Source organism: Caretta caretta, chromosome 5 (genome assembly GCF_965140235.1).
Source record: "Caretta caretta isolate rCarCar2 chromosome 5, rCarCar1.hap1, whole genome shotgun sequence".
Classification (NCBI taxonomy): Eukaryota; Metazoa; Chordata; order Testudines; family Cheloniidae; genus Caretta; species Caretta caretta.
In genome coordinates, this window is record NC_134210.1 from 127,789,593 (window position 1) to 127,812,044 (window position 22,452).

Genomic DNA, 22,452 nt, shown 5'->3' on the forward strand with positions numbered 1-22,452 from the left:
TTCTAACTGTTGACTGCTTGACTTGGCAACCTTCATGTCCTTTTAATGTATCTTGTGTATACAATATCTGTATAAAAGTGCTTATGTTAATTTAGCTTGTGCTGGTTCTCCTGATTGACATATATTGGTTTAGTCACTGTATACTGAAATAATTGCATCTGTACTAAGGCTTTTATCAGTATACTACTGTCGGTTTAAAAAATAAAATCACATCTCTAGCCGACATATCAATCTTGATGGAACTGTCTAGTATAGACTTGTCCTCAGTATTGGATTATGTATGACATTGTTTAAGAAAGAGGCCTGTGGCAGTTTGTGACATGTCTTCCCATTTAATATGTTTCCAGTCCTCCTGTTAGACGCCAGAGAGCGAGAAGGGATCGCCTGTCTCGACATAATTCCATTAGTCAAGACGAAAACTATCACCATCTCCCCTACGGACAGCAACAAGCAATAGAAGAGCCCCGAGCCTTCCACCCACCGAATGTATCCCCCCGTATGTTGCACCCAGCCGCTCATCCGCCACAGCAGAATGCAGTGATGGTTGACATTCATGAACAGGTGTGAGAATGTTGGGTGAACTCACTAAGGACGCTGATTTCTCTAAGACTTTCAAAAAAAATCCAAGTAGTTGGCATTGAAGTTAGAACATTGTGGTAACTACTGCTTGCCGTTTGTTGTGGCAGTTTCTTTCAAGAGTCATAATGGTGCACTAGTAACATACAGCAGTGAAAATACCATAAAATATTGCTTATAAAAAAAATCAAATAAAGCCTAACAGAGAGTGAAAGTTACCGATTTGGCCAAGGCAGCCATTGGCAAAGGCCTTCAGATCACATTTTTGAAACATAATTTTTCTGCTTCTGAAGTGAATTTAGTTTGAGAGGGGATATGGTAGTTATGAAGTAGTCATTCATAAACACTGAAATAAAATGCATATCTTTAGCTCTGGGTGCTTTTACAAGATTAAAGTAGACAATATAAAAACAGAATTCACAATGCATATAATTGACTGCCTTCATGTGGATAGGATCTGATAGGTTCCTGTTTTCAGCCCCAAATCTGTTACTCTAACCATAAGCCCACTCCCTCCCCAAATGCCCCAGAAAGAAGTTAATCTTGCAGCATATCCCAAAAGTTAAGTTTTGTATTGTGAGACCAAGAGGTAGAGCAGTTTCCAGAATCAAGGACCCTTTGGAAAAAATGTCCCACTCGCATAGCCCCACCCTCTTCACATCAAAGGGCCTATAGCCCAAGTGCATTTGTTGACTGCAACTACATAGCATCACGTGGGGAGGAAGTTGGCCTGTCAGGTAGCGAGGTTGTAAACTGTTTAGAGCTTTATGTTAAAATTAACACTTTAAAACCTTGCCTGTAAACTAATGTGGTCAGTGCAGATAATGGATCGCTGTGCAAAGTTCTCCTCAAATAAGCAGACATCTACATAGTGCACCTGTGAACTTTGAGTGTACAAGTTTAAGCTAACAGTCCTTCTGGCCTTCTTAGAATTTTCCCTTATGTCTGAAAAGCGATCAATTTGCTGGAGCACCTCAAAATGAACACCAAATTTGTCCTCCCACTCGGGATGATGAGATTACATCAGGACATGTCTGGGGGAAAACAGGTCCCACGGCACTGCTTCTGTGCCCTCTGTGCATCTTTTTGACCGGTGTGCCAATGTTGCCAAGGTCTAGTCGCCATGGTTACTTGTGGGTCTTTCATGCTGGTCCTTGACACTGACTGCTTCCGGGAGGGGATCACTTTCTCCTGGATGCCGTGGTTGGTCTGCTCCATGAGAGTAGTAGTCCTCTCCTGACTCACATCTGGCACTGCCATCAGTGCCTAGCAGGCATTGCCTAGAAACCTCTGCTAACCCTGCTACAAAAAGTCCAGAGCTAAGTCAAAGGCCACTTAGACTATCTCCCCACAATGTTTTTGTCATAGAGGTATGCAAGACCGAAGCTTGGAGTTCTATTCAGTCATCTGTGTAGTGATACTCGTTTGGTTCTGTAGCAGATCAGGAGAGCTGTTGTCTTAATTTATATTAGGGCTATCACTTAATTACAGTTAACTCAAGCGGTTAACTCAAAACAAATTAACTTGATTAAAAAAAAATTGTGATTAATTGCGGCTTTAATTGCACTGTTAAACAATAACAGTATACCCATTTAAATTTATTATAAATATTTTTGGATGTTTTTCTACATTTTCAAATATATTGATTTTCAGTTATGCTAATGAAGCATGAAAGGGCATACAAATGTTTAGCATATCTGGCATGTAAATACCTTGCAACGCTGGCTACAAGAGTGCTGTGTGAAAGCCTGTTCTCACTTTCAGGTGATGTAAATAAGAAGTAGGCAGCACTATTTTCCATAAATGTAAACACACTTGTTTGTCTTAGTGATTAGCTGAACAAGAAATAGCACTGAGTGGACTTGTAGGCTCTGAAGTTTTACAGTGATTTGTTGTTGAGTTCAGTTATGTTAAAAAAAAAATTCTACATTTGTAAGTTGCACTATCTTGATAGAGATTTCACTACTGTACTTGTATGAGATGACTGAAAAATACTATCTTATTTCTTTTTTACAGTGCAAATATTTGTCATAAAAAATAATATAAAGTGAGCACTGTACTTGTATTCTGTGTTGTGATTGAAATCAATATATTTGGAAAATGTAGAAAACATCCAAAAATATTTAAATGGTATTCTGTTATTGTTTAACATTGTGATTAAAACTGGGATTAATTGTGATTATTTTTTTAATCTTGCAATTAATCGCGATTTATTTTTTAAATAATTTGACAGCCCTAATTTATATTTATTTCCACCTGTGTACTGGTTTGTTCCTGCTTGTTAATTCCCCAAGAGTGGGATCCAGACAAGCAATTCATGAAGGAAGAAGAGGGGTTTTTCAAGATAATTGCCTTTTATGGTCCGCACTCCTTGTCTCTAATTCTTTGGAGTCTTTACTGGAGATTTCTGATATAGTGTAAGAAACCAAGCAGTCTTTTAGACCCTCGGGTTTGAATGTTGAGTTCTAGTAGATGTTGCTGATTCCTAGCCCTGGGCATTTTCAGACCAGGAGTGTGGGTCCTTATTGGCAGTTACCTCAAAGCACCACAATTACAGGTATGTAACCTTTCCCTTTCCAGCTTTTAAATTAGCCTTTGGTTTTATCCACTGTTCTGTTACGTTTATTTTAGACATCGCTTGAGCTTTCACCTTAGAGTGGGAATATGCAGAGATGGTTATCTTGGGAGAAAAAAAATTATCTGCATTTTTTTTTCTTCAGTATCTCTGTGGAAAATCATTTAGCCACTCTTCCCATCAGAGTTTGGAAGATTGTTTAGCTACTTGTACATTTTTCCTTCTGATTTTAATTCGGTTTTATGTCGGAGTTTCTGCCTCCTTTTTGAAAGGAACTAATCTGAACACATGAAGGGGCCCTACAGAACCTGAGATATACTGTTTGTGTCTTGGAGGATTTAATGTTTTGAGTTGAGAGTCCCCTCTCTGGCATTGTTCAGGAAGCACTGATGTAAGCGCAGTAATCTGTTGAGGAGGATATTTTTTAAGAACAGGAATTACAGGTTTGTAACTTTCTTTTATACCCTCAGTGTAAAATGTGATTTTTCTGGTATTTAGGTGAAAGTTTGCCATTTTTAAATGGCAAACCATAACTGTTCAGAACCCTCTGAATTGTGTAAAGTAACAAAATTACTGAAAATTGTTTGTTTCAATGCAGATCCACCAGGGCACAGTCCCTGTCTCCTACACAGTAACAACGGTAGCACCACATGGGATTCCGCTCTGCACAGGCCAGCACATACCAGCTTGTAACACACAGCAGGTCCCAGGATGTTCTGTGGTTTTCAGTGGACAGCACCTTCCCGTCTGCAGTGTGCCTCCTCCAGTAAGTAGGTTTATCTAATGACCCAAGCTTTCATCTCCAGTGTGTGGGGTGGGCAGCCTGGAGCTTCACAGCTAATGTGGTTTTTCAGTTTGCATCAGAGAAATCCACTTGTCACTGGGGCAAAGTGTGGGTGTATAAGCAGACCTTTTAGCTTGATGTAAGGTTGCGTGTTTTATGCTTATGTACTTTTTTTCATAGTGGTGTAGTATTCTTATATTAACATGTTTTAACTAAAGTCAGAACTAGCTCCAGTCTCTGGACACTCATCCATAGCTTCACAAAACAAGTTCAGAAATTTGGAGGAAAGGGTTTTTAAAGTTAATCGAATAGTAGGAAGCCCCCTAAAATAATTGACAGGGTGTAAGAGGCCCCCTCCCCTCAGAGGGTGTGCGCGCATATGCAAAATCAGCCCTTCCAGCACATCTCTAAAATCAATAATTTGTGTAAATATTAGCAAGATTTAAAAAAAAAAAGACTAAGACAGGCCAAAAGAGATCTCAATTATTTGGAAACACATTAACAAAGAAACTGTCAAAGCATCCTTGTTTATCTAATAACCCTGTATCTCCCACATTGCTGGGAGCAGAATAACTGACTTGCCGGGATAACTCTTTCCTGTCTCAGACCTGAAATGGTACGAAGAGTTCATCCAGATACCAGATGGGGATAATACCATCCAGCTACGTTACATGCATACCATCTTGCTGTCAGAGAGAGAAATATCATTATGTAAGTGCTGACAGTGCACTCAGTACTGTACAAGTAACAAATTAAGTAGATGCCGCCCTGAGGAGCTCACACAATCCAGAAAACTGCCTTTTCATGTGTGTTTTAAATAAGATGATAATGGAAAGTAACCAGACTTTGTGTCAACACCCCAGTAATCCTTTGGGACATATAGAGTGGAAAGACACCTTTGTGTGCAGGGCTGCATTTCTCTCAGTACCAGTTCTTCTGTACCAGTCACACTACTGAGCGCTTCTCTAGCCCCCACTTCTGTACTGATTCATTTTTTTTTCTACACAGTTAACTTTGCTTTGTTTCGCACTTCTAGAAGTTATGAAAGTGGGGTGACTTAACATCGTGGTTTAAGGTGTGAACTAACATTGTGTTAAGAACCTTAATTTCCTGAGTAAAGCGCTTTCCTGACATCAGCGTTGATTTCTCAACTTTAACAATGCATAAATAAATCTTTGTATATGTAATATTTTTATGAAGTGTATATGCAGAAGCATATCAGTCCATTTTGCAACATTTTTTTAACATATGAATGTTGACAGCCCCAATTCACACCAGTATTACTTTTTTTTTCTTCCTTTTCAAACAGAATATTCATTCCCTTTCCAGCTCCTGTGTGCTTCAGGGGCTGTTTGAGCAGTGAAAATTGCTCATATAATTTGTAAAATATTATGGTTTTGATTCTCATTTACACTAAAGACACTCTACATTGTAAATTACATTCACAGCTATTTCAAGACCCTTTACGCTGCCAGAGCAATCTATTTCAGAAGCTGCTGATGCATCTAAGTTGATGGACCAGGGACAGCAGTTTTAATTCACTTTATCCAGACCCCATTCACTCCTCATTGGATATCTTCTTCAGCTTTCTGGCATTCTGTAGTTTTCAGATGCCTGTTGGTAGCACTTCGTCTTCATAGTTGTTTCTTTGCTGCGGCACCTCAATCCTATGCAGGGAGTGGGAGCTGTCAAAATTTAGGTAATCTGTTACATGGTCAGAGTGCCAGAGAAGCAGAGGGGAGAACTCTCCTGTCTATATAAATTAAGTCACTGTTTTAAGAGCTGCTAAGGAGCAACTGATTGGAGGCGCACACACCTATCTGCCTTCCCATTGAAGCATCTCTGGGTTTTATGCAGTCTCGTAAAACCCATGAAACAGCAGAGGACAAAGAGAGAGAAGTGCAGTTGGAAAGCAGCTACTACAATTAAAACTGCAGAGGAATTAATTTTCAAGGAACCCTCCAGAATGTTTCAAAATCTGATCTGGGAGAGCACAGAGAAGAAAATCTTTAATTGAAAAATGCTCAGAGTGGTGTAATCTGATTGGAGAAGCATCTCTATGGTCCCAGTGCACACATTGGGTGGAAGATAATTATATGGGTTTGGAACCATCTTCACTTAAACTGATTGCTGCCTTATCCATGACATTTTGTTACAATACTATTTTATATTCAAAACATAACAAATTTGCCTACAAAACAGTCATAAACTATAGTTTAATCTGCTCATGCGAGGGGATAACACCTCAGTTTCATCGTGTGTATTCAGTTCAGTGAAATCGCTATATTAAAAGAATGTAACATTCGCAGGGAAACATGAATGTGAGGAAATAGTTGTCTGCCCATATTCAGCCCTGCCCTCTTGTGCTCATACATTACAGTAATTTTTAATCACATGACAGCATGATATTCTTTCCACAAGACTGATCTCGCTCAGTGCTTATATTTGTGACCAATCAAAACAGATTGTTCACCTTACAATCACAATGTGTTGTCTGTCTCAAATTTCAGCTTTTTAGCTCCACCTGTAGATATTAGAACTGTTCCCAAAAAAGTTGTTGGTTTTTTTAAATGTTAAGTCGGCTTTTCATTGCCTTCATGTAAGAAATGACAGAACTGTGTTCGCATACATTTTTTTAAAAAATCACCTTTGGGCAAAGATGAGATCTGGAAAATTTTCAGTCTGGAAAATGAAAGTTTGACAGCTTCTGCAAGGCATTTGACTTGGTACCACGTGGCATTTTGATTTAAAAAAAAGAAAATGATGCAAAATTAACATAGCCAGTTTTTAATCCATTTAATGTGTGCTAACTGAAAGATCTCAAAATGCAATGCAAAGAGGGAATCCTCATAGAGAGCGTGTGGTGTTTCTAGTGAGGTCCTGCAGGGATCGGTTCATTGCCCTATGCTATTTAATATTTTTATCAATGACCTAGAATGGGGTGGCCAACCTGGTACTAGTACTCGCCATGCTAGTGGCCTACCTACGCAGAGGGGGATATTCCCGTACTTGGATGACTGCCTGGTGAAAGCACCAACACTGCAGACAGCCATAGATACCACCCAACGTATGATAAAACTCTTCACCTCCTTAGGACTTTAAATAAACTTACAAAAGTCCACTCGAACAGCTGTCCAATGCCTGGAATTCATTGGAGCGAACCCCAACTCCCTCAAAGCAACTGCCTCCCTTCCAACAAAACACTTTCTGACTCTACCACCTTAATCTCAACAGCGCAGAACAGCCTGCAGGTGTCTGCCAAACTTGCCTGCAACTCCTAGGCCACATGGCCACCACAACCTCTGTCGTCCAACATGCAAGGCTACACATGCAGTGCCTTCAAGCCTGGTTACGGACAAATTATGCTCCCCACAGGCACAGCATAAACAAACTCCTCACTATGCCCAGTGCAATCAAGGACTCCCTGCAGTGGTGGACCAATCCAGACAACGTCTGCAGGGGTGTGCCATTTCTGCAGAATCCACCAGTGCTCACCATCACCATGGACGCATCCCTCCTCGGCTGTGGGGGCACATCTACAGACACATTCTGTACAGGCCCCCTGGTCTCCAGCGGAGTCCCAGCTTCATATCAACCTGCTGGAACTACAAGCGGTTCAAAATGCCTGTTCTCCTTTTCTACCACTAATCCAAAACAAAACGGTACCGATCCTCACGGACAATGTAGCCAGTATGTTCTACATAAACAAGCAAGGGGGAGCTCAGTCACACTCCCTATATGTGGAAGCCATGTGTCTTTGGCAATGGTGCATCAAACACAATGTCCATGTTATAGCTGCCAGAACAACACGGCAGAGGACCTTTTATCAAGATCACTAACTTGGGGGACTAATATGAAGGGGAAAGGAGTCCAGGACAGCTGGCTATATTTCAAGGAATCCCTGTTGAGGTTACAGGGACAAACCATCCCAATGTGTCGAAAGAATAGTAAATACGGCAGGCAACCGGCTTGGCTTAATGGTGAAATCCTAGTGGATCTTAAACATAAAAAAGAAGCTTACAAGAAGTGGAAGATTGGACATATGACCAGGGAAGAGTCTAAAAATATTGCTCGGGCATGTAGGAATGAAATCAGCAGGGCCAAATTGCACCTGGAGCTGCAGCTAGCAAGAGATGTCAAGAGTAACAAGAAGGGTTTCTTCAGGTATGTTGGCAACAAGAAGAAAGCCAAGGAAAGTGTGGGCTGAATGAGGGAGGCAACCTAGTGACAGAGGAGGTAGAAAAAGCTCATGTACTCAATGCTTTTTTTGCCTCTGTCTTCACTAACAAGGTCAGCTCCCAGACTGCTGCGCTGGGCATCACAGCATGGGGAGTAGATGGCCAGCCCTCTGTGGAGAAAGAGGTGGTTAGGGACTATTTAGAAAAGCTGGACGTGCACAAGTCCATGGGGCCGGACGCGTTGCATCCGAGAGTGCTAAAGGAACTGGAGGCTGTGATTGCAGAGCCATTGGCCATTATCTTTGAAAACTCGTGGCGAATGGGGGAAGTTCCAGATGACTGGAAAAAGGCTAATGTAGTGCCAATCTTTAAAAAAGGGAAGAAGGAGGATCCTGGGAACTACAAGCCAGTCAGCCTCACCTCAGTCCCTGGAAAAATCATGGAGCAGGTCCTCAAAGAATCAATCCTGAAGCACTTACATGAGAGGAAAGTGATCAGGAACAGTCAGCGTGGATTCATCAAGGGAAGGTCATGCCTGACTAATCTAATCGCCTTCTATGATTACTGGTTCTGTGGATGAAGGGAAAACAGTGGATGTATTGTTTCTTGACTTTAGCAAAGCTTTGAAACGGTCTCGCACAGTATTCTTGTCAGCAAGTTAAAGAAGTATGGGCTGGATGAATGCACTATAAGGTGGGTAGAAAGCTAGATTGTCGGGCTCAACAGGTAGTGATCAATGGCTCCATGTCTAGTTGGCAGCCGGTGTCAAGTGGAGTGCCCCAGGGGTCGGTCCTGGGGCCGGTTTTGTTCAATATCTTCATAAATGATCTGGAGGATGGTGTGGATTGCACTCTCAGCAAATTTGCAGATCATACTAAACTAGGAGGAGTGGTAGATACGCTGGAGGGCAGGGATAGGATACAGAGGGACCTAGACAAATTGGAGGATTGGGCCAAAAGAAATCTGATGAGGTTCAATAAGGATAAGTGCAGGGTCCTGCACTTAGGACGGAAGAACCCAATGCACCGCTACAGACTAGGGACTGAATGGCTAGGCAGCAGTTCTGCAGAAAAGGACCTAGGGGTGACAGTGGACGAGAAGCTGGATGAGAGTCAGCAGTGTGCCCTTGTTGCCAAGAAGGCCAATGGCATTTTGGGATGTATAAGTAGGGGCATAGCGAGCAGATCGAGGGACGTGATCATCCCCCTCTATTCAACATTGGTGAGGCCTCATCTGGAGTACTGTGTCCAGTTTTGGGCCCCACACTACAGGAATGATGTGGATAAATTGGAGAGAGTCCAGCGAAGGGCAACAAAAATGATTAGGGGACTGGAACACATGACTTATGAGGAGAGGCTGAGGGAACTGGAATTGTTTAGTCTGCAGAAGAGAAGAATGAGGGGGGATTTGATAGCTGCTTTCAACTACCTGAGAGGTGGTTCCAGAGAGGATGGTTCTAGACTATTCTCAGTGGTAGAAGAGGACAGGACAAGGAGTAATGGTCTCAAGTTACAGTAGGGGAGGTTTAAGTTGGATATTAGGAAAAACTTTTTCACTAGGAGGGTGGTGAAACACTGGAATGCGTTACCTAGGGAGGTGGTAGAAACTCCTTCCTTAGAAGTTTATAAGGTCAGGCTTGACAAAGCCCTGGCTGGGATGATTTAATTGGGGATTGGTCCTGCTTCGAGCAGGGGGTTGGACTAGATGACCTCCTGAGGTCCCTTCCAACCCTGATATTCTATGATTCTATGATCACAAATGGGAGCTGAACACACAGGTCATCAGAGATATTTTCAAGATGAGGGGGTTCCCAACGATAGACTTCTTTGCAACTGCACAAAACTCCAAATGCCCCCAGTCCTGCTCCAGAGCAGGACTCGGTTGACACACTCTGGGTGACACCTTCCTTGTCAAGTGGAGAGCCCCTTCCTGTATGCCTTCCAGCCCACCTCCCTCCTAGCCCGTGTACTCCACAAGATAAAACAAGACGGATCCAGAATGATCCTAATAGCCCCCACATGGACGCGACAAATGTGGTACCCTTACCTTCTCCACATGTCGGTCTGTCCCCCATGCATGCTCCCAATTCTGCCTCGGCTTCTATCTCAAATAACCTCCGTTGCTGCACAAGGTGAGTAGCTTTCTCATCTCTAACGGTGAGAGTAATTAACCATCAGAACAATTTACCAAGGGTCGTAGTTGATTCTCCATCACTGGCAATTTTTAAATCAAGATTGGATGTTTTTCTAAAAGATGGGCTGTAATTCAAATAGGAAGTAATTCAGGGAAGTTCTGCCCTGTATTATACAGGGCGTCAGATCAGAGGGTGGGCTGGGCATGCAGGGTCACACACACGCCCGTGCCTATATTTCTGCCCAGAGACACCCATCCTCAGGGCAGAGGTGATGCCTGGGTGGGGCATGCAGGGTCAGCCCTCTTCTCCCCTCCCGAATTTCTGCCTAGCAGGAGTGACAGGGCCAGGCCCCGGCTCCCTAACCTGGGGAGGCGGGAGAGCCCCGCAGGGAAGCGGTGACTGATGGGCTGGCGCTACATCCCGGGCCTGCGCCAGTTGCCCTGCCACTGTGACAGGGAGCAGAACGCTGCCCCCCACCTTGAGTGTGAGGCCGCAGGTACCCCCTCCAGACCCCCCCAACAGTACCCCTCCGAGTACACACACAGCCCTCCAGCACTCCTCCCCCCCTTGTTTCTGTAAATCGAGTGGGATGCTTTGGGGCTAGTTTTTAAAGTGATTTTGGGCTATTAATGCAGTAGAAATCTGGCAGCCCTGGTGCTGGTCCCTGGGACACCTGACTCCTCAGAGTGCAGGGCAGAGGCTGGGGGCTGGCTGCTGCTGAGACTCACTGCCAACTTCTTCCCTCCTCAGACAGGCCTGGGCTTAGCAAAACTGCCACGGAGCTTCCCCTGGGTGGGCAGGGCACAGCAGCGGAATGCAGGGCTCCCTGGCCATGCTGCAGAGGAAAGAACACTCGCACCTGCTCTCCTCAGCACCCACAATGCCTCTCCCCTGCTCACCTCTCCTGCACAGCACTGACTCCTGCCGCCTCCTCCCAGTGCACAACTGGCTTTAGCCCTCAGTGCCCCATGTCTGTCCCCCACCTCTCCTGTGGAGCTGGCTCTAGCCCTCAGTGTTCCACAACAATACAATATTTTTGTATTAATATAATGCATATCTGAAATAAACAGCTTTAAAATTTAAAAAAGCTTTAAAAATCCGGAATTACTATTTCCTCATTGCCGGAAAACATTGGCCCTAGATATAAGCAACTGGAAAAGGCCTATTAGAATGGAAATGGCCAAGCATCTTTACCTGTAATGGTCACTACACACTCCAGCTTTAATATGTAAATATAATAACACAAAATGAAGTAAAATAGTCTGAAGCAACATGTTTTCTCAGTGTATTGTGAGGTAAGCTATCAAGATATTGTTCTCAGTAGTGAATAATAGTGGTTGTGTGTGGATAAGATCTATATTCATAGGTTTTAAGGCCAGAAGGGACCATTATGATGATTTGTTACACAGGATGTTAGACTAGGCCATAGAACTTTACCCAGTAATTCCTGCATCAAGGCTGTAACTTCTGTTTGAGCTTTTCTAAAAGCTTGCAGTAGGTATCTAATATTTATTTAAATGTCGTCACTGAAGTCTGTTTTAATATGCTTCAAGAATCTCCACCAAACTGTTGTACCATAGTACTTAATGTTGTAGTATATAAATTAATCTTCGGTTAATTCAGAGAACCAATCCTCAATTTATGGTATACAATAAAATTTCATTTGCAGAATAATAACCTCTTACCACAATATAAGGCTTTGGGCTGCCACGTAAATTGCATTGCAGTAGATGATGGTGAATAGTCAAGGACAGTTAATAGTACATTTCAGGAGGAACCAAAATTAAGCTCAAACTAATCTTCTGGAGTATATCAGCCTCCAGTAAAACATTGATTTTTGGTGGGTCATGACCTCAGTGATGCCTACACAAAACTTGACAAAGGTTAGGCTGCTAGAGTACAAAGACCACTTCCCATCATGCTGACCACTATTGTCTCATGTTCACTTGTACTCCTCTGTCCCTAGCCATCTGTTTCTTATCTTATACATAGATTGTAAGCTCCTTGGGGCGCAGGGACTTGTCTCTTCTGTGTTTGTACAGCACCTAGCATAAAGAGGTCCTGGTGATTGACGAGGGCTTCTGAGCACTATGGTAATACAAATAATTAGTAGTAGTAATAGAGTGAGGTTGATTACACCTCCAGTACTGGCATTTGCTTATAAGCGACATCTCTTTACCACCTGCAGAGTCAGTATTGTCAATATATACAGTGTATTGGGTGTTGACATGACTCCTGGGCCTGCAGAGGTGGAAGTGTGTTGGCGGCAATGTACTGAGCCATTGGGGACTGATTCATGGCACCTTCTAGCAGTCCCCCGCTAATCAGTAAACAAAGTGCTGTTTGTTTTGCACATATTTATATTGAGGCAGAACTGTCAGTCGCACAGCACTTATTCACTGCTGTACTGAAAACCTGCTTTTCCCCATTCTTAGGTTCTCCTTCATGACCTTGCCTGCACAGAGCCATACTGCTGGAGTTGTGTGTCTTGCCATGGCACCCTTTTAAAAAGCCGCTGGCAGTTCAGGGTGTATATGTGCTCCTTTAGCCTTGTATTCTATTGTGCAGGGGTATGAATACTGCATCCCTTTCAAGCTGACCCTCAGTTCCTCTCTCTGCCATCTAGAGCATTCATAAAATGTTGTAAAAATTGTATGTAAAAGTAGAAGGGTTTTTTTGGTAGTTTTAAAAACTTCCTAGTTTGATTTTATTGCAGTTTTCTTCTTTCTGACGATGGCCTCCGTTAACATAACAGCAGAGCACCTCAAATCTTGAATGTATTTATCCTCACAGTACTTCTGTGAAGTAGGGTAGTACGATCATCCCCATTGTGCAGATGGGGAACTGAGCCACAGAGAAGCTAAGTAACATGCCCAAGGTCATGCAGGAAGTCTGCTTCCTGTACATTTCTGAAGTCCCAGACTGTTGCCCTGGTCCCTAACCACCGATCGCCTTTCCTCTGGGACAATGCTTCTTCCAGCAGAAAGACTGGATTTTGTACCCAGCGCTCAAACTGCTTCACTTGACAACATGATGGGTTTCTAGGTCAAGGTTACTTTCTTCTGTTGGAGTGTGAAGAGTCCAGGACCCCTTTCACTAGGAAGTGTTATGCTTCTAAGTGCAATTGGTGTTGAAGAGACTTCCTCTTCTTTGATGTCTTGGCAACAGTTATGACTTAAGAACAGGAGTACTTGTGGCACCTTAGAGACTACCAAATTTATTTGAGCATAAGCTTTCGTGAGCTACAGCTCACTTCATCGGATGCATCCGATGAAGTGAGCTGTAGCTCACGAAAGCTTATGCTCAAATAAATTGTAGTCTCTAAGGTGCCACAAGTACTCCTTTTCTTTTTGCGGATACAGACTAACACGGCTGCTACTCTGAAACCTGTTAGTTATGACTTTAGTTATGGCTATTTCTGCAAACAATGTTTCTAAGAAAGGGGTGGCTTTTTCCATTCCCTGGCGTAACAAGTTAAAGGATTTTACAGTCATGACGCTTCCCATCTGGAAGCCTTCTGATTCCTGTGACTTGAATTTGGTTTCCACTAAAACTACCAAGAGTCTTTCTGAGTCCATAGGACCTTGCTCTCTCTACCCCTTTTCCCCTTGTCTTAGGACTGTCTGCTCAACCAGGAGAGTCTTGGAGCTGAATTCTGATGGTTGTCCTACCCTGTGTAATCTTCATGTCTGTCTCAAGGCCCATATTTTTCCAAAGCCCCATAGCCATACTGAGGGAAGTGAAGTCACTTCCCGTGGATATCAAAATTTCTGTCCCTCCTTAGGAAGCCTAGCAGTCCGTGGCCTCTGGAAAGCTAAAGATCAGGCCATTTCAACTGAAGGGCTGTCTTAAATGCATAAGACTGTGCATGTGCTCCTGTTAGAAGCTGGCCTACATCTTGTACCTGATTTCCCAGGGCTCATTCACTAGGGAGTGTGGCTGCTTCAGTGGCAAGTATCCACAATATGCCCTTAACAGAAATCTTATGGGCTTCCTCTCTGAAATTCATTCCACGCCTTCACAATGGGGATTCTCTCAATCCTGTGTCCAGACCAGATGCTTGTTTTGGGAGGGGGCAGTGCTTTGATCGCTTTTCAGTTAACAGTGCTCCTTAGCCCACCTCCTGATAACGGTCTGAAAAATTCAGGGGAAAAGGAAAACTTCGGACTATTTGTTTTTCCATTTTAAGATGAACTGTAGAGCTGGTTAAACTTTTTTTCAAATTTAAATCCCATGAAATGTTTTCCTTTCCTCAACCTGCTGCCCTTCTCCTGAGAGCATAGTGTCCTCTAGCATGCCCTGGACAGGCAATTTCAAAGGAGAGAAGAGGGGCTACCTTTTACAGAGCTTAGGGTTTCTTACCTCCACAGAGCCACAATGACATTTTCCTCTCCTATGCTTCAGAAGTTAAGGATTCTAGAGGTAGAGAAGAACTGAGCAATGCTTGGGGTTGGAATATTTATACCTAGAACTTGAGACAAGTTGCTGCTTAACTGTTATAGCTGTGTTGATCCCAGGGTATTTGAGTGAAGTAATACCTTCTATGGGACCAACTTCTGCTGGTGAGAAAAACAAGCTTTCGAGCTTACACAGAGCTCTTCTTCAAGTGACCTGATGAGAAGCTCTGTAAGCTCGAAAGTTTCTTTCACCAACAGAAGTTGGTCTAATAAAAGATATTACTTCACCCATCTTGTCTGTCCCTTAAAATTGTTGTGTAACCATGTAGTTAGGCATGTGGTTCTGAGGAGGCAACACGCATGGAGAATAGACGCTACTGGGGTAAGTAACCCCTACCCCTTCTTGTATTTCAGTCAGAAGTCCTGTCTGATCCTGCAAGATGTGGAGCACCTTCAACTCCTTATCTTCATCTGAAATGAAGGGTACTCAGCACCTTTCAGGTTTTGCCTGTGATATCAAAGCTCTGAAATAAATCTCAGTTCTTGAATGGAAGTACCTCTTTTACCACATTAGGGTTATATAAAAAATCAATGCGTTCTGAGGCAAGTGGTACATTTCCTTTGAATGCCACTTCTAGTGAACAATGAAACTACTGTAAATTAAAGGAATATTCAGGTTAGAAGCAGAATTGTAAAATTGTAAATGGTCTCTTCTTTTCTTTTACAGATGCTTCAGGCATGCTCAGTCCAACACTTACCAGTGCCATACGCAGCGTTTCCACCCCTTATTTCTAGTGATCCATTTCTTTTGCATCCTCCTCACCTCTCTCCACACCATCCTCCTCACCTGCCACCGCCAGGCCAGTTCGTTCCCTTCCAAACACAACAGTCACGGTCGGTATGTATCATATTTTACTAACTAACTTTCCTAGACTATTTGCTGTTATCATTCAGCTGGCTTTATGGTAGGGGAAAGTGAGTGCATCTGACACGCAGTAACTCTTACAGGTTTTTGATGCAATGGGAGAGCTTCCCAAGCAAAAGTCCATGGCCCATAAGAATCTTAGATACAAGAAATTACAATCACCTTTGTCTTATTAGTATTTCCCAGGCCACGTACTCTCTTGTTCCTCCTTTACTCCTGTCAGGAGAGCCTAAAATAATGTTCACCTTTTTCATAGATTTCCTACTGCTTCTGCAGTTGTTTTTTCTCTCCTGGGCGCAGAAGAGAAAGTCTAAGTCGAGCAGTGGTCTTGGCGGAACAAAATCACAGGTTGCTTCCTAGAAAGAAATAGGAGAATGTGAGGAGGAATTTTCCCTTTCTCCTCTCCATGCCCCCATCCAGTTACCCTAGACAGATTTTTTAAATCGCTAATTTCGACGGAACAAAGGAGAAAAGCATAGTGCCTTGTGTCCTTGAAAATGCATTCCAGAGAACCTAGATATTTTTTGGATATGGTTATGGAGCCCTTCCACTCAGGGAAAGCTTAGTGGAGCGGGTAACAGCTCCGTGATAGGGGTCCATACAGAAGTGGCAAGTAGGTGACCTTATTTTACATATTTCACCTAACAAAAAGTGAGACTTCATAATCCCCGTTTATTAACTCTTTGGAGATGGTGGACAGGCATCTATATCCTCCTAAAGGTTTGTTTGGCTGGCACTTTAGAAGATGCCAATATTTTATTAATACATAAATACAAAAGAGAAGTTTCAATATGATTAAGTGCTCAGGCCTGTGCATGCCCCTGATGGCTGAACCTCTGAGTCAGGTGTGGTGTTACACTTAGATCAGGTGACTCCAGTATGGTGGGGGTTGACAGCTCCTATGCCATGCCCACAGGGTTACAATGATGAGTGCCATAGAAATGCCTACAGTGTAAAGTTTTGTTCAGCAGAACAGGGGACAGAATTTCCCATTCCTTTTGTTTCCACACAGTGGTTTCCTCTGCTGTGTTTCGTGAAGTGGGTGGAGCTATCTACCTGCAACCAGGAAATAAAGGGGCAGTTAGTGAGACAGTAGGGGATTAAGAATTTTAAAAATGTTGAGACCAGGATTGATCTGATCATTGGGGTGACCTTTCTTAATTGAAGTAATATATAATATAGCAACCCTTTAGATTAGCATATCTAGCCTCATCCGCTGCTATGCACTATTTATGAATTCCTCCTAAAATTGTCTTTTGGGCTGGAACTTACGCTGCTGCTTCTCTGCCCGGAAATAATTTAAAACAGAACTGAAAATCTGTTGAATTTATTACCAGAATGTTTGTGGGGGGATGGGTAAAGTAAGGGGTGCCTCCTACTCTTGACTGTTTCACTTATGGTCCTTTACTTTGCTGTTGCTGCCAAAGAGAGACCCACCGAAGCAGATTTATTTCCCTTCTATAGGCAGATAATTGACTGGCCTCTGAGGTTAAATGCAGCACAGTATAGTTGCTGGGCTAATATTAGTGTCTTTCTAATGAAATGGTGTCACAAACAAAGCTCACTATTGTGAGGATTGCTGACTAGAACTTATATACATTCATTGGGTTTAATAACCTGGGCACCCCAAGGGAGGATTTTTGTGCCCAAGTGCAAGAGGGGAGTGGAAGCCTCTTATTTAACAGGTGATCTCTTTCTCACTAGGTAAAGGGAGTGTTTTTAACATGCCTTATGTAAAAGCGATACAAGATTGACATGGCTATGAAAGCAACCAAGACAAGGCAGAAGCTCAGTACAGTGTGTCCATACCCTGCGTTTTAGTGGCAGGGGGAATGGGGTTTGGTGGAGGAGGCGTGGAGGGAGGATAACGGTTCTTTCTTCACATGCAAACAATGAGCTTTCCCATAGGAAACATTTTTAACTTGCTCAGGCACATAGCAGAAGCTGAAGGCACCTAGATATATGTAGATAATGGATTCTATAAGGAAATAGTAGAGAACTGGCACCATTTTCGAGATAATCTGTGGAATAGGCCCTTCTTTGTACTAAAGGAGTAGGCAGTTAAGATACTGCCCACCAATATGTAGCCGACTGATTCAGAGGACCATTATTAAAGTATTCCTGGATTCCAGTAGTGATTTTACTTAAAATCTGTTTGTTTTAGATACATACCTGGCTCCCACAGTGCCTCCCACTCTTCAGTGTATTTATTTTCACAGCTTTCCCATGAGGTAGGGGAAGTGCAGTTATTCCCATTTTATAGATAGGGAGCCAAGGACATGGAGACAGCGACTTTCCTCCAGGTCACACAGGGTCTCTGGAGCAAACAACTGAGCATGGGTCTCCTCTGAGTTCCAAGCTCGCATCCTGACCATCTATCCACTCTAAGTCCTTTACTGCAGTGGAATATTTTATTGAGGAACTTGCATTGACTGAAATGTTTGTGTATTTCTGTGTACCCTTGTGATTTTCTATGTACCTTGGTGATCATCTCTGGTTGCTGATTTCAAGGGGTTATTTTTTACTATAGACCAGGGGCTCTCAACCTGTTTACCATTGTGGGCTGCGTATGCAGCTGTCTGTGTTGTGTGCCAAATCCATGCAATATATATACTACTACTATGACCCTGATGATGTGACATGGGCCACAGCTGTGTGCTGATTGTGCCGCGGTTGAGAACCATTGCTATAGACTGTGGCCAGAAGGACAAAAGAACTTGGAGCCTCTTGCTAAGTCTTTCATTTGACGTTTCACAGCTAGTTTCATTCTAGTGCATGAGGAGAGCAGTCTGCTACTCATATTCTTAGGCAATTATAGTAACTTCCATGGTTAATTGCCAGTTTGAAAATGTCCTGGCTTCTGAGTGTGACTAACTGGGAAATGTTACTATGTACTAGATCAGGGGTTCCCAAACTGCAGGTACGTGAGACATCTCGGAGGAGGGGGTACACGGGAGAAATTGTGTAATGGTGGGTTTTATTAATTTTATTTTTTGCATTTTCATAATAGGCTACTCAGACAAAGCTTAAAACTCTGGGAATTTGTTATATAAAATATGATAGTTAATTTACTTCAAGATGTACCTATGAGAACACAGATACAGAGACGCTGACGTACAAAGTCCTCACCTCCAGTCACCGTACGTTTGCCCAGCAACTGTGCAATCTAACTGAGCTCAGAACTTAGTTTTTTTCAGTTGTATACATTGCACTATATCTGCACGTAACAGTGAAATATGGACAGATGGCTAAAGACAGGTAGCGTTAAGAAGAACGCACAAAGTATCAGTGATGAGAAGGGTGGGGTACATGGGCATTTGGTAGATCTGAAAAGGGGGTACACCATAAGAAAAGTTTGCGAACCTCGGTACTGGATCCTTATTTAACCTCTTGGGGGATAGAGAAATGGTTGTTTTTCCACTAGTGTTGAGGACAGAAGCCATGGATCCAATCAGTTCTCTTTATTCTGTAAAAAGATGACAGCAACCGGGGAGCACAAAGCTGTAACCTTGTCTCATCTGTGGGGAAAAATTAACTATCCTAAATACAGCAAACACTATTTCTTCTTAGCCACTTCAAAGGATAGAGAACGAAGTAGAACTGCTTGGAGAACACCTTCCAGTAGGAGGTTTTACCTATCCTCCCTCAGCCCATCCACCAACACTGACTCCCTCAGCCCCTCTCCAGTTCTTAACGCACGACCCTTTACACCAGGAGGTGTCCTTTGGAGTAGTAAGTATTGCTTTCAGCACTTCCCTCTTCCTCATGCTATGCTTCTCAATTCATCAGTACCCTGGCATGGTTGTTATTGTACATCACAACTATTTTATTTAAAAATCGGATTACTGGGTAGAATTTTGTTAGAGGCTGTCACTGCATAATGAAATTTGTTTAATCTCCATGTCTAAACAAGTCAAAGGTAATGTACTAGTGACATCATTTAGTGGTTTCTGATAAACATTACCTGTAGAGAGCCTGTCATGCCAGTTGCTTAGAAAAGGTTTTCTGTTCCAGCACAATCTGCTACTTCTGCTACACAACCATAGTGTTGAAATGCTGCACTTGTTTTATAATGAATTTTTATGACACTTAAGGTATATCTGCACTGCAGTTGGGAGTGTGCTTCCCGGCTCAGGTAGGTAGACACATGCTAACATGCTTAAAATAGCAGTGCAGTTAGTGCAGGGTAGTCTGGGCAACGGCTTGAACTCAGTGCCTGAGTATGTACCCAGTTGCTCCAGATGGATTTGTACTCTGATGGTTAACCTGAGCTGTTGCGTATGCTGCCATGGTTACACTGCTGTTTTTAGCCTATTAGTTCAAGTAGAACTAGCATGTGTCTATCTGCCTGAGCTGGGAAGCACACTCCCAGCTGCAGTGAAGACATGCCCTAATTGGTTGAGTTGGGTATGGACATGTTCCACAGCAGGGTGGACAAAAAACATTTTTAAGTTAAATCATGTTGCTAGTTCATTACTTCCCATTTTATCCTCTTGAATTGCTGCTGTCACAATCTTATGCTTGTTTGTTTAGTTTTCTGGTTTAGGTAAAATCTAAAATTCTTTAAAGATTTTTTTTCTGCTAAGAAATTTTGCGCTTAAAATGCTTACCTATACAGAAAAAGGCAAGTCCATGGCCTCGTTAATATCTTTATTCTGAGACCAAGTCAAACACTAAATTGATAAGCAAATAGTCCATGCTACATTCACAACCACTCCCATCTTCCAATACATTGAACATCCAGTAGTTAAGAAAGCTGAAATGTTTTGGCGAAGTTATACTCCTCTGTCAGTGTTTGTAGTCTGAAGTCAATCGGAGTTGCGTTCTTAAGTCACGTAGATGCTTTTGAAAACCTTGCTCTTGGGTGCCTAAAATGGGCTTAGTAGCCTAATTGTACTAATTCTGAAAGTTTGGCCTTTGTGTATAAAACGTTCACTATCACTTTGTTAATGTATTGAAAGTGTAAATAATCTTTCACTGTTAGCACTGAGCAGTTTTGTTTTGAAATAACATTTTAATAAAAACACAATTTTAACTCCAGATCCTGCAACCACGTCTGCACATATTTATCTTTAAGCACATAAGTAGTTTCATTGAGGTCAAAGAACTATTCATTAAAGTTACATATTTTTGTAAGTGTTTGCAGCATCAGGGCCTTCATTTTCAGTATCTTTTTTACCTATAGTGCCTTGATTTAATTTACTCCACCCTGTTGCCCATGCTACTTCATTTATGTTTGTTGGTGGGAAATAGGGTTTTCTCAAGTACAAAGTTCAGCTTTTAAAAGTTGAGGAGGGATAGGAGCAGGATGAGTGTTTTTCGGTTAGCAAATTATAGAAATATCGGTTCTCCATGAGACTTTAGATTTGTTAATTTGTACTATTTGGGACAGGGAAGAGTAATCTTTGAAGCTTTATGAAAAATGATAAATGACTCCTAAATGTTAAAATTTATCCAGTATTTTTCATACTGATTTATTGAAAAGTTAAAGTTTGATGCTACTTATGTGAAATAGAAAAGAAAATGAAGTATTAAAAAGTAATTAGTCAATGGTGAATGGCTCCATTTCTGATTTTCTGGTATGCATTGACTTAGAAATAAGAGTAAATGAAAACACACAACCCATTTTGATAGTGTTGGTACTTGTACTTGGTACTAGGGAATAAAATTAAGGCTTATTGTTTTGGAGTAGAAGTCAAGTATTTAAGGTGAAGTATTTGTGGGAAAGAATGAGAGATTGCAATTATGTGTCAGTGTGTCAATTTATTGTCATAAATTTTGGGTTTTGTGTATGCATATATTTATATGATTTGTTTTAAATTTCTCAATTTAAAAAAGGAAGATCAGGTATTTTTAGGGGCCTTCTACTAATTGTAGTTCATTTTCATGGATGGCACAAACATGAAGGATGACTGACAAGGTGCCATCAAAATCCTTCAGTGATCTTTCCCTTCAATAAATAAATTATTCAATACTCTTTAAATGTCACTTCAAAATAAGTGGCAAAATTTTACCATGTTTGCCCCCATTTTAATAGGCAGAGTCAGAAATGTTTGCACAATGATACCGAGGACTAGCTTACTCTCACTCCCATTTGGGAATAAACTATACTATAAGTAGGGGCCTACTAAATTCACTGCCGTGAAAAACACATCACCACCGACTGTGAATCTGATCTCCCCTGTGAAATTTGGCTATTGGAGGGGAAGCACAGGGCTCCAGCTGCTAGTCCTGGCCAGGCTGGGGAGGGACAGGACTTCCTCTTCCCCTGCAGGGGCTGCTTCAGGAGCTGGGTCAGACCCACCTCTGGGAACCTCCACTGCCTGCAGGAAACTCCTTGGCTGCTGGTTGGGACAGCCCCTGACCCGGACAGGAGGCTACAGATCCAGCTGTTAGCCCCTGACCCGGGTGTGAAGCTGCAGGTCGAGCTGTCAGCCCCCAACTGGTAACCCACCCCTCACATACCTTGGACCCTCACTTCTGCGCTGCTGCTGGCAGGGGCACTGGCTTTCGAGCTTGGCACCTGGCAGGCTGCCCAGCTCTGAAGGCAGTGCCCCTGCCAGCAGCAGCGCAGAAGAAGGGGTGGGAATCCCACGACCCCCTACAATAGCACTGCAACTTCCCACTCCCACCCCACCCTCCTTTTGGGTGGGGACACCCATAGTTACAACACTGAATTTCAGATGTAAACATCTGAAACAGTGAAGTTGACTATTTTTAAAACGCTATGACTGAAATTTACCAAAATGGACTGTGAATTTGGCAGGGCCCTAGCTGTAAGGAAACTCTATACTAGTATAACTGTGTCCACACTAAGGCTTGTGCCAGGGTAACCATATCAGTAGGTCGTAAGATCACAACTCTAACCAAGTTTCAGAGGGGT

The 22,452-nt window shown here is 42.6% G+C and overlaps 1 protein-coding gene across 4 annotated transcripts in view; it reads left to right on the top strand.

Annotated features, from left to right (window-relative positions):
• RNF38 (ring finger protein 38) overlaps window positions 1-22,452 on the top strand; it is a 194,215-nt gene that overhangs the window by 148,692 nt on the left and 23,071 nt on the right. For all 4 annotated transcript variants that reach the window (XM_048849985.2, XM_048849987.2, XM_048849986.2 and 1 more), the window contains 4 exons: window positions 348-561; window positions 3,750-3,917; window positions 15,372-15,542; window positions 19,140-19,301. In XM_048849985.2, coding sequence (XP_048705942.2) covers window positions 348-561; window positions 3,750-3,917; window positions 15,372-15,542; window positions 19,140-19,301 — 715 coding nt within the window. The remainder of the gene's footprint in view (window positions 1-347; window positions 562-3,749; window positions 3,918-15,371; window positions 15,543-19,139; window positions 19,302-22,452) is intronic.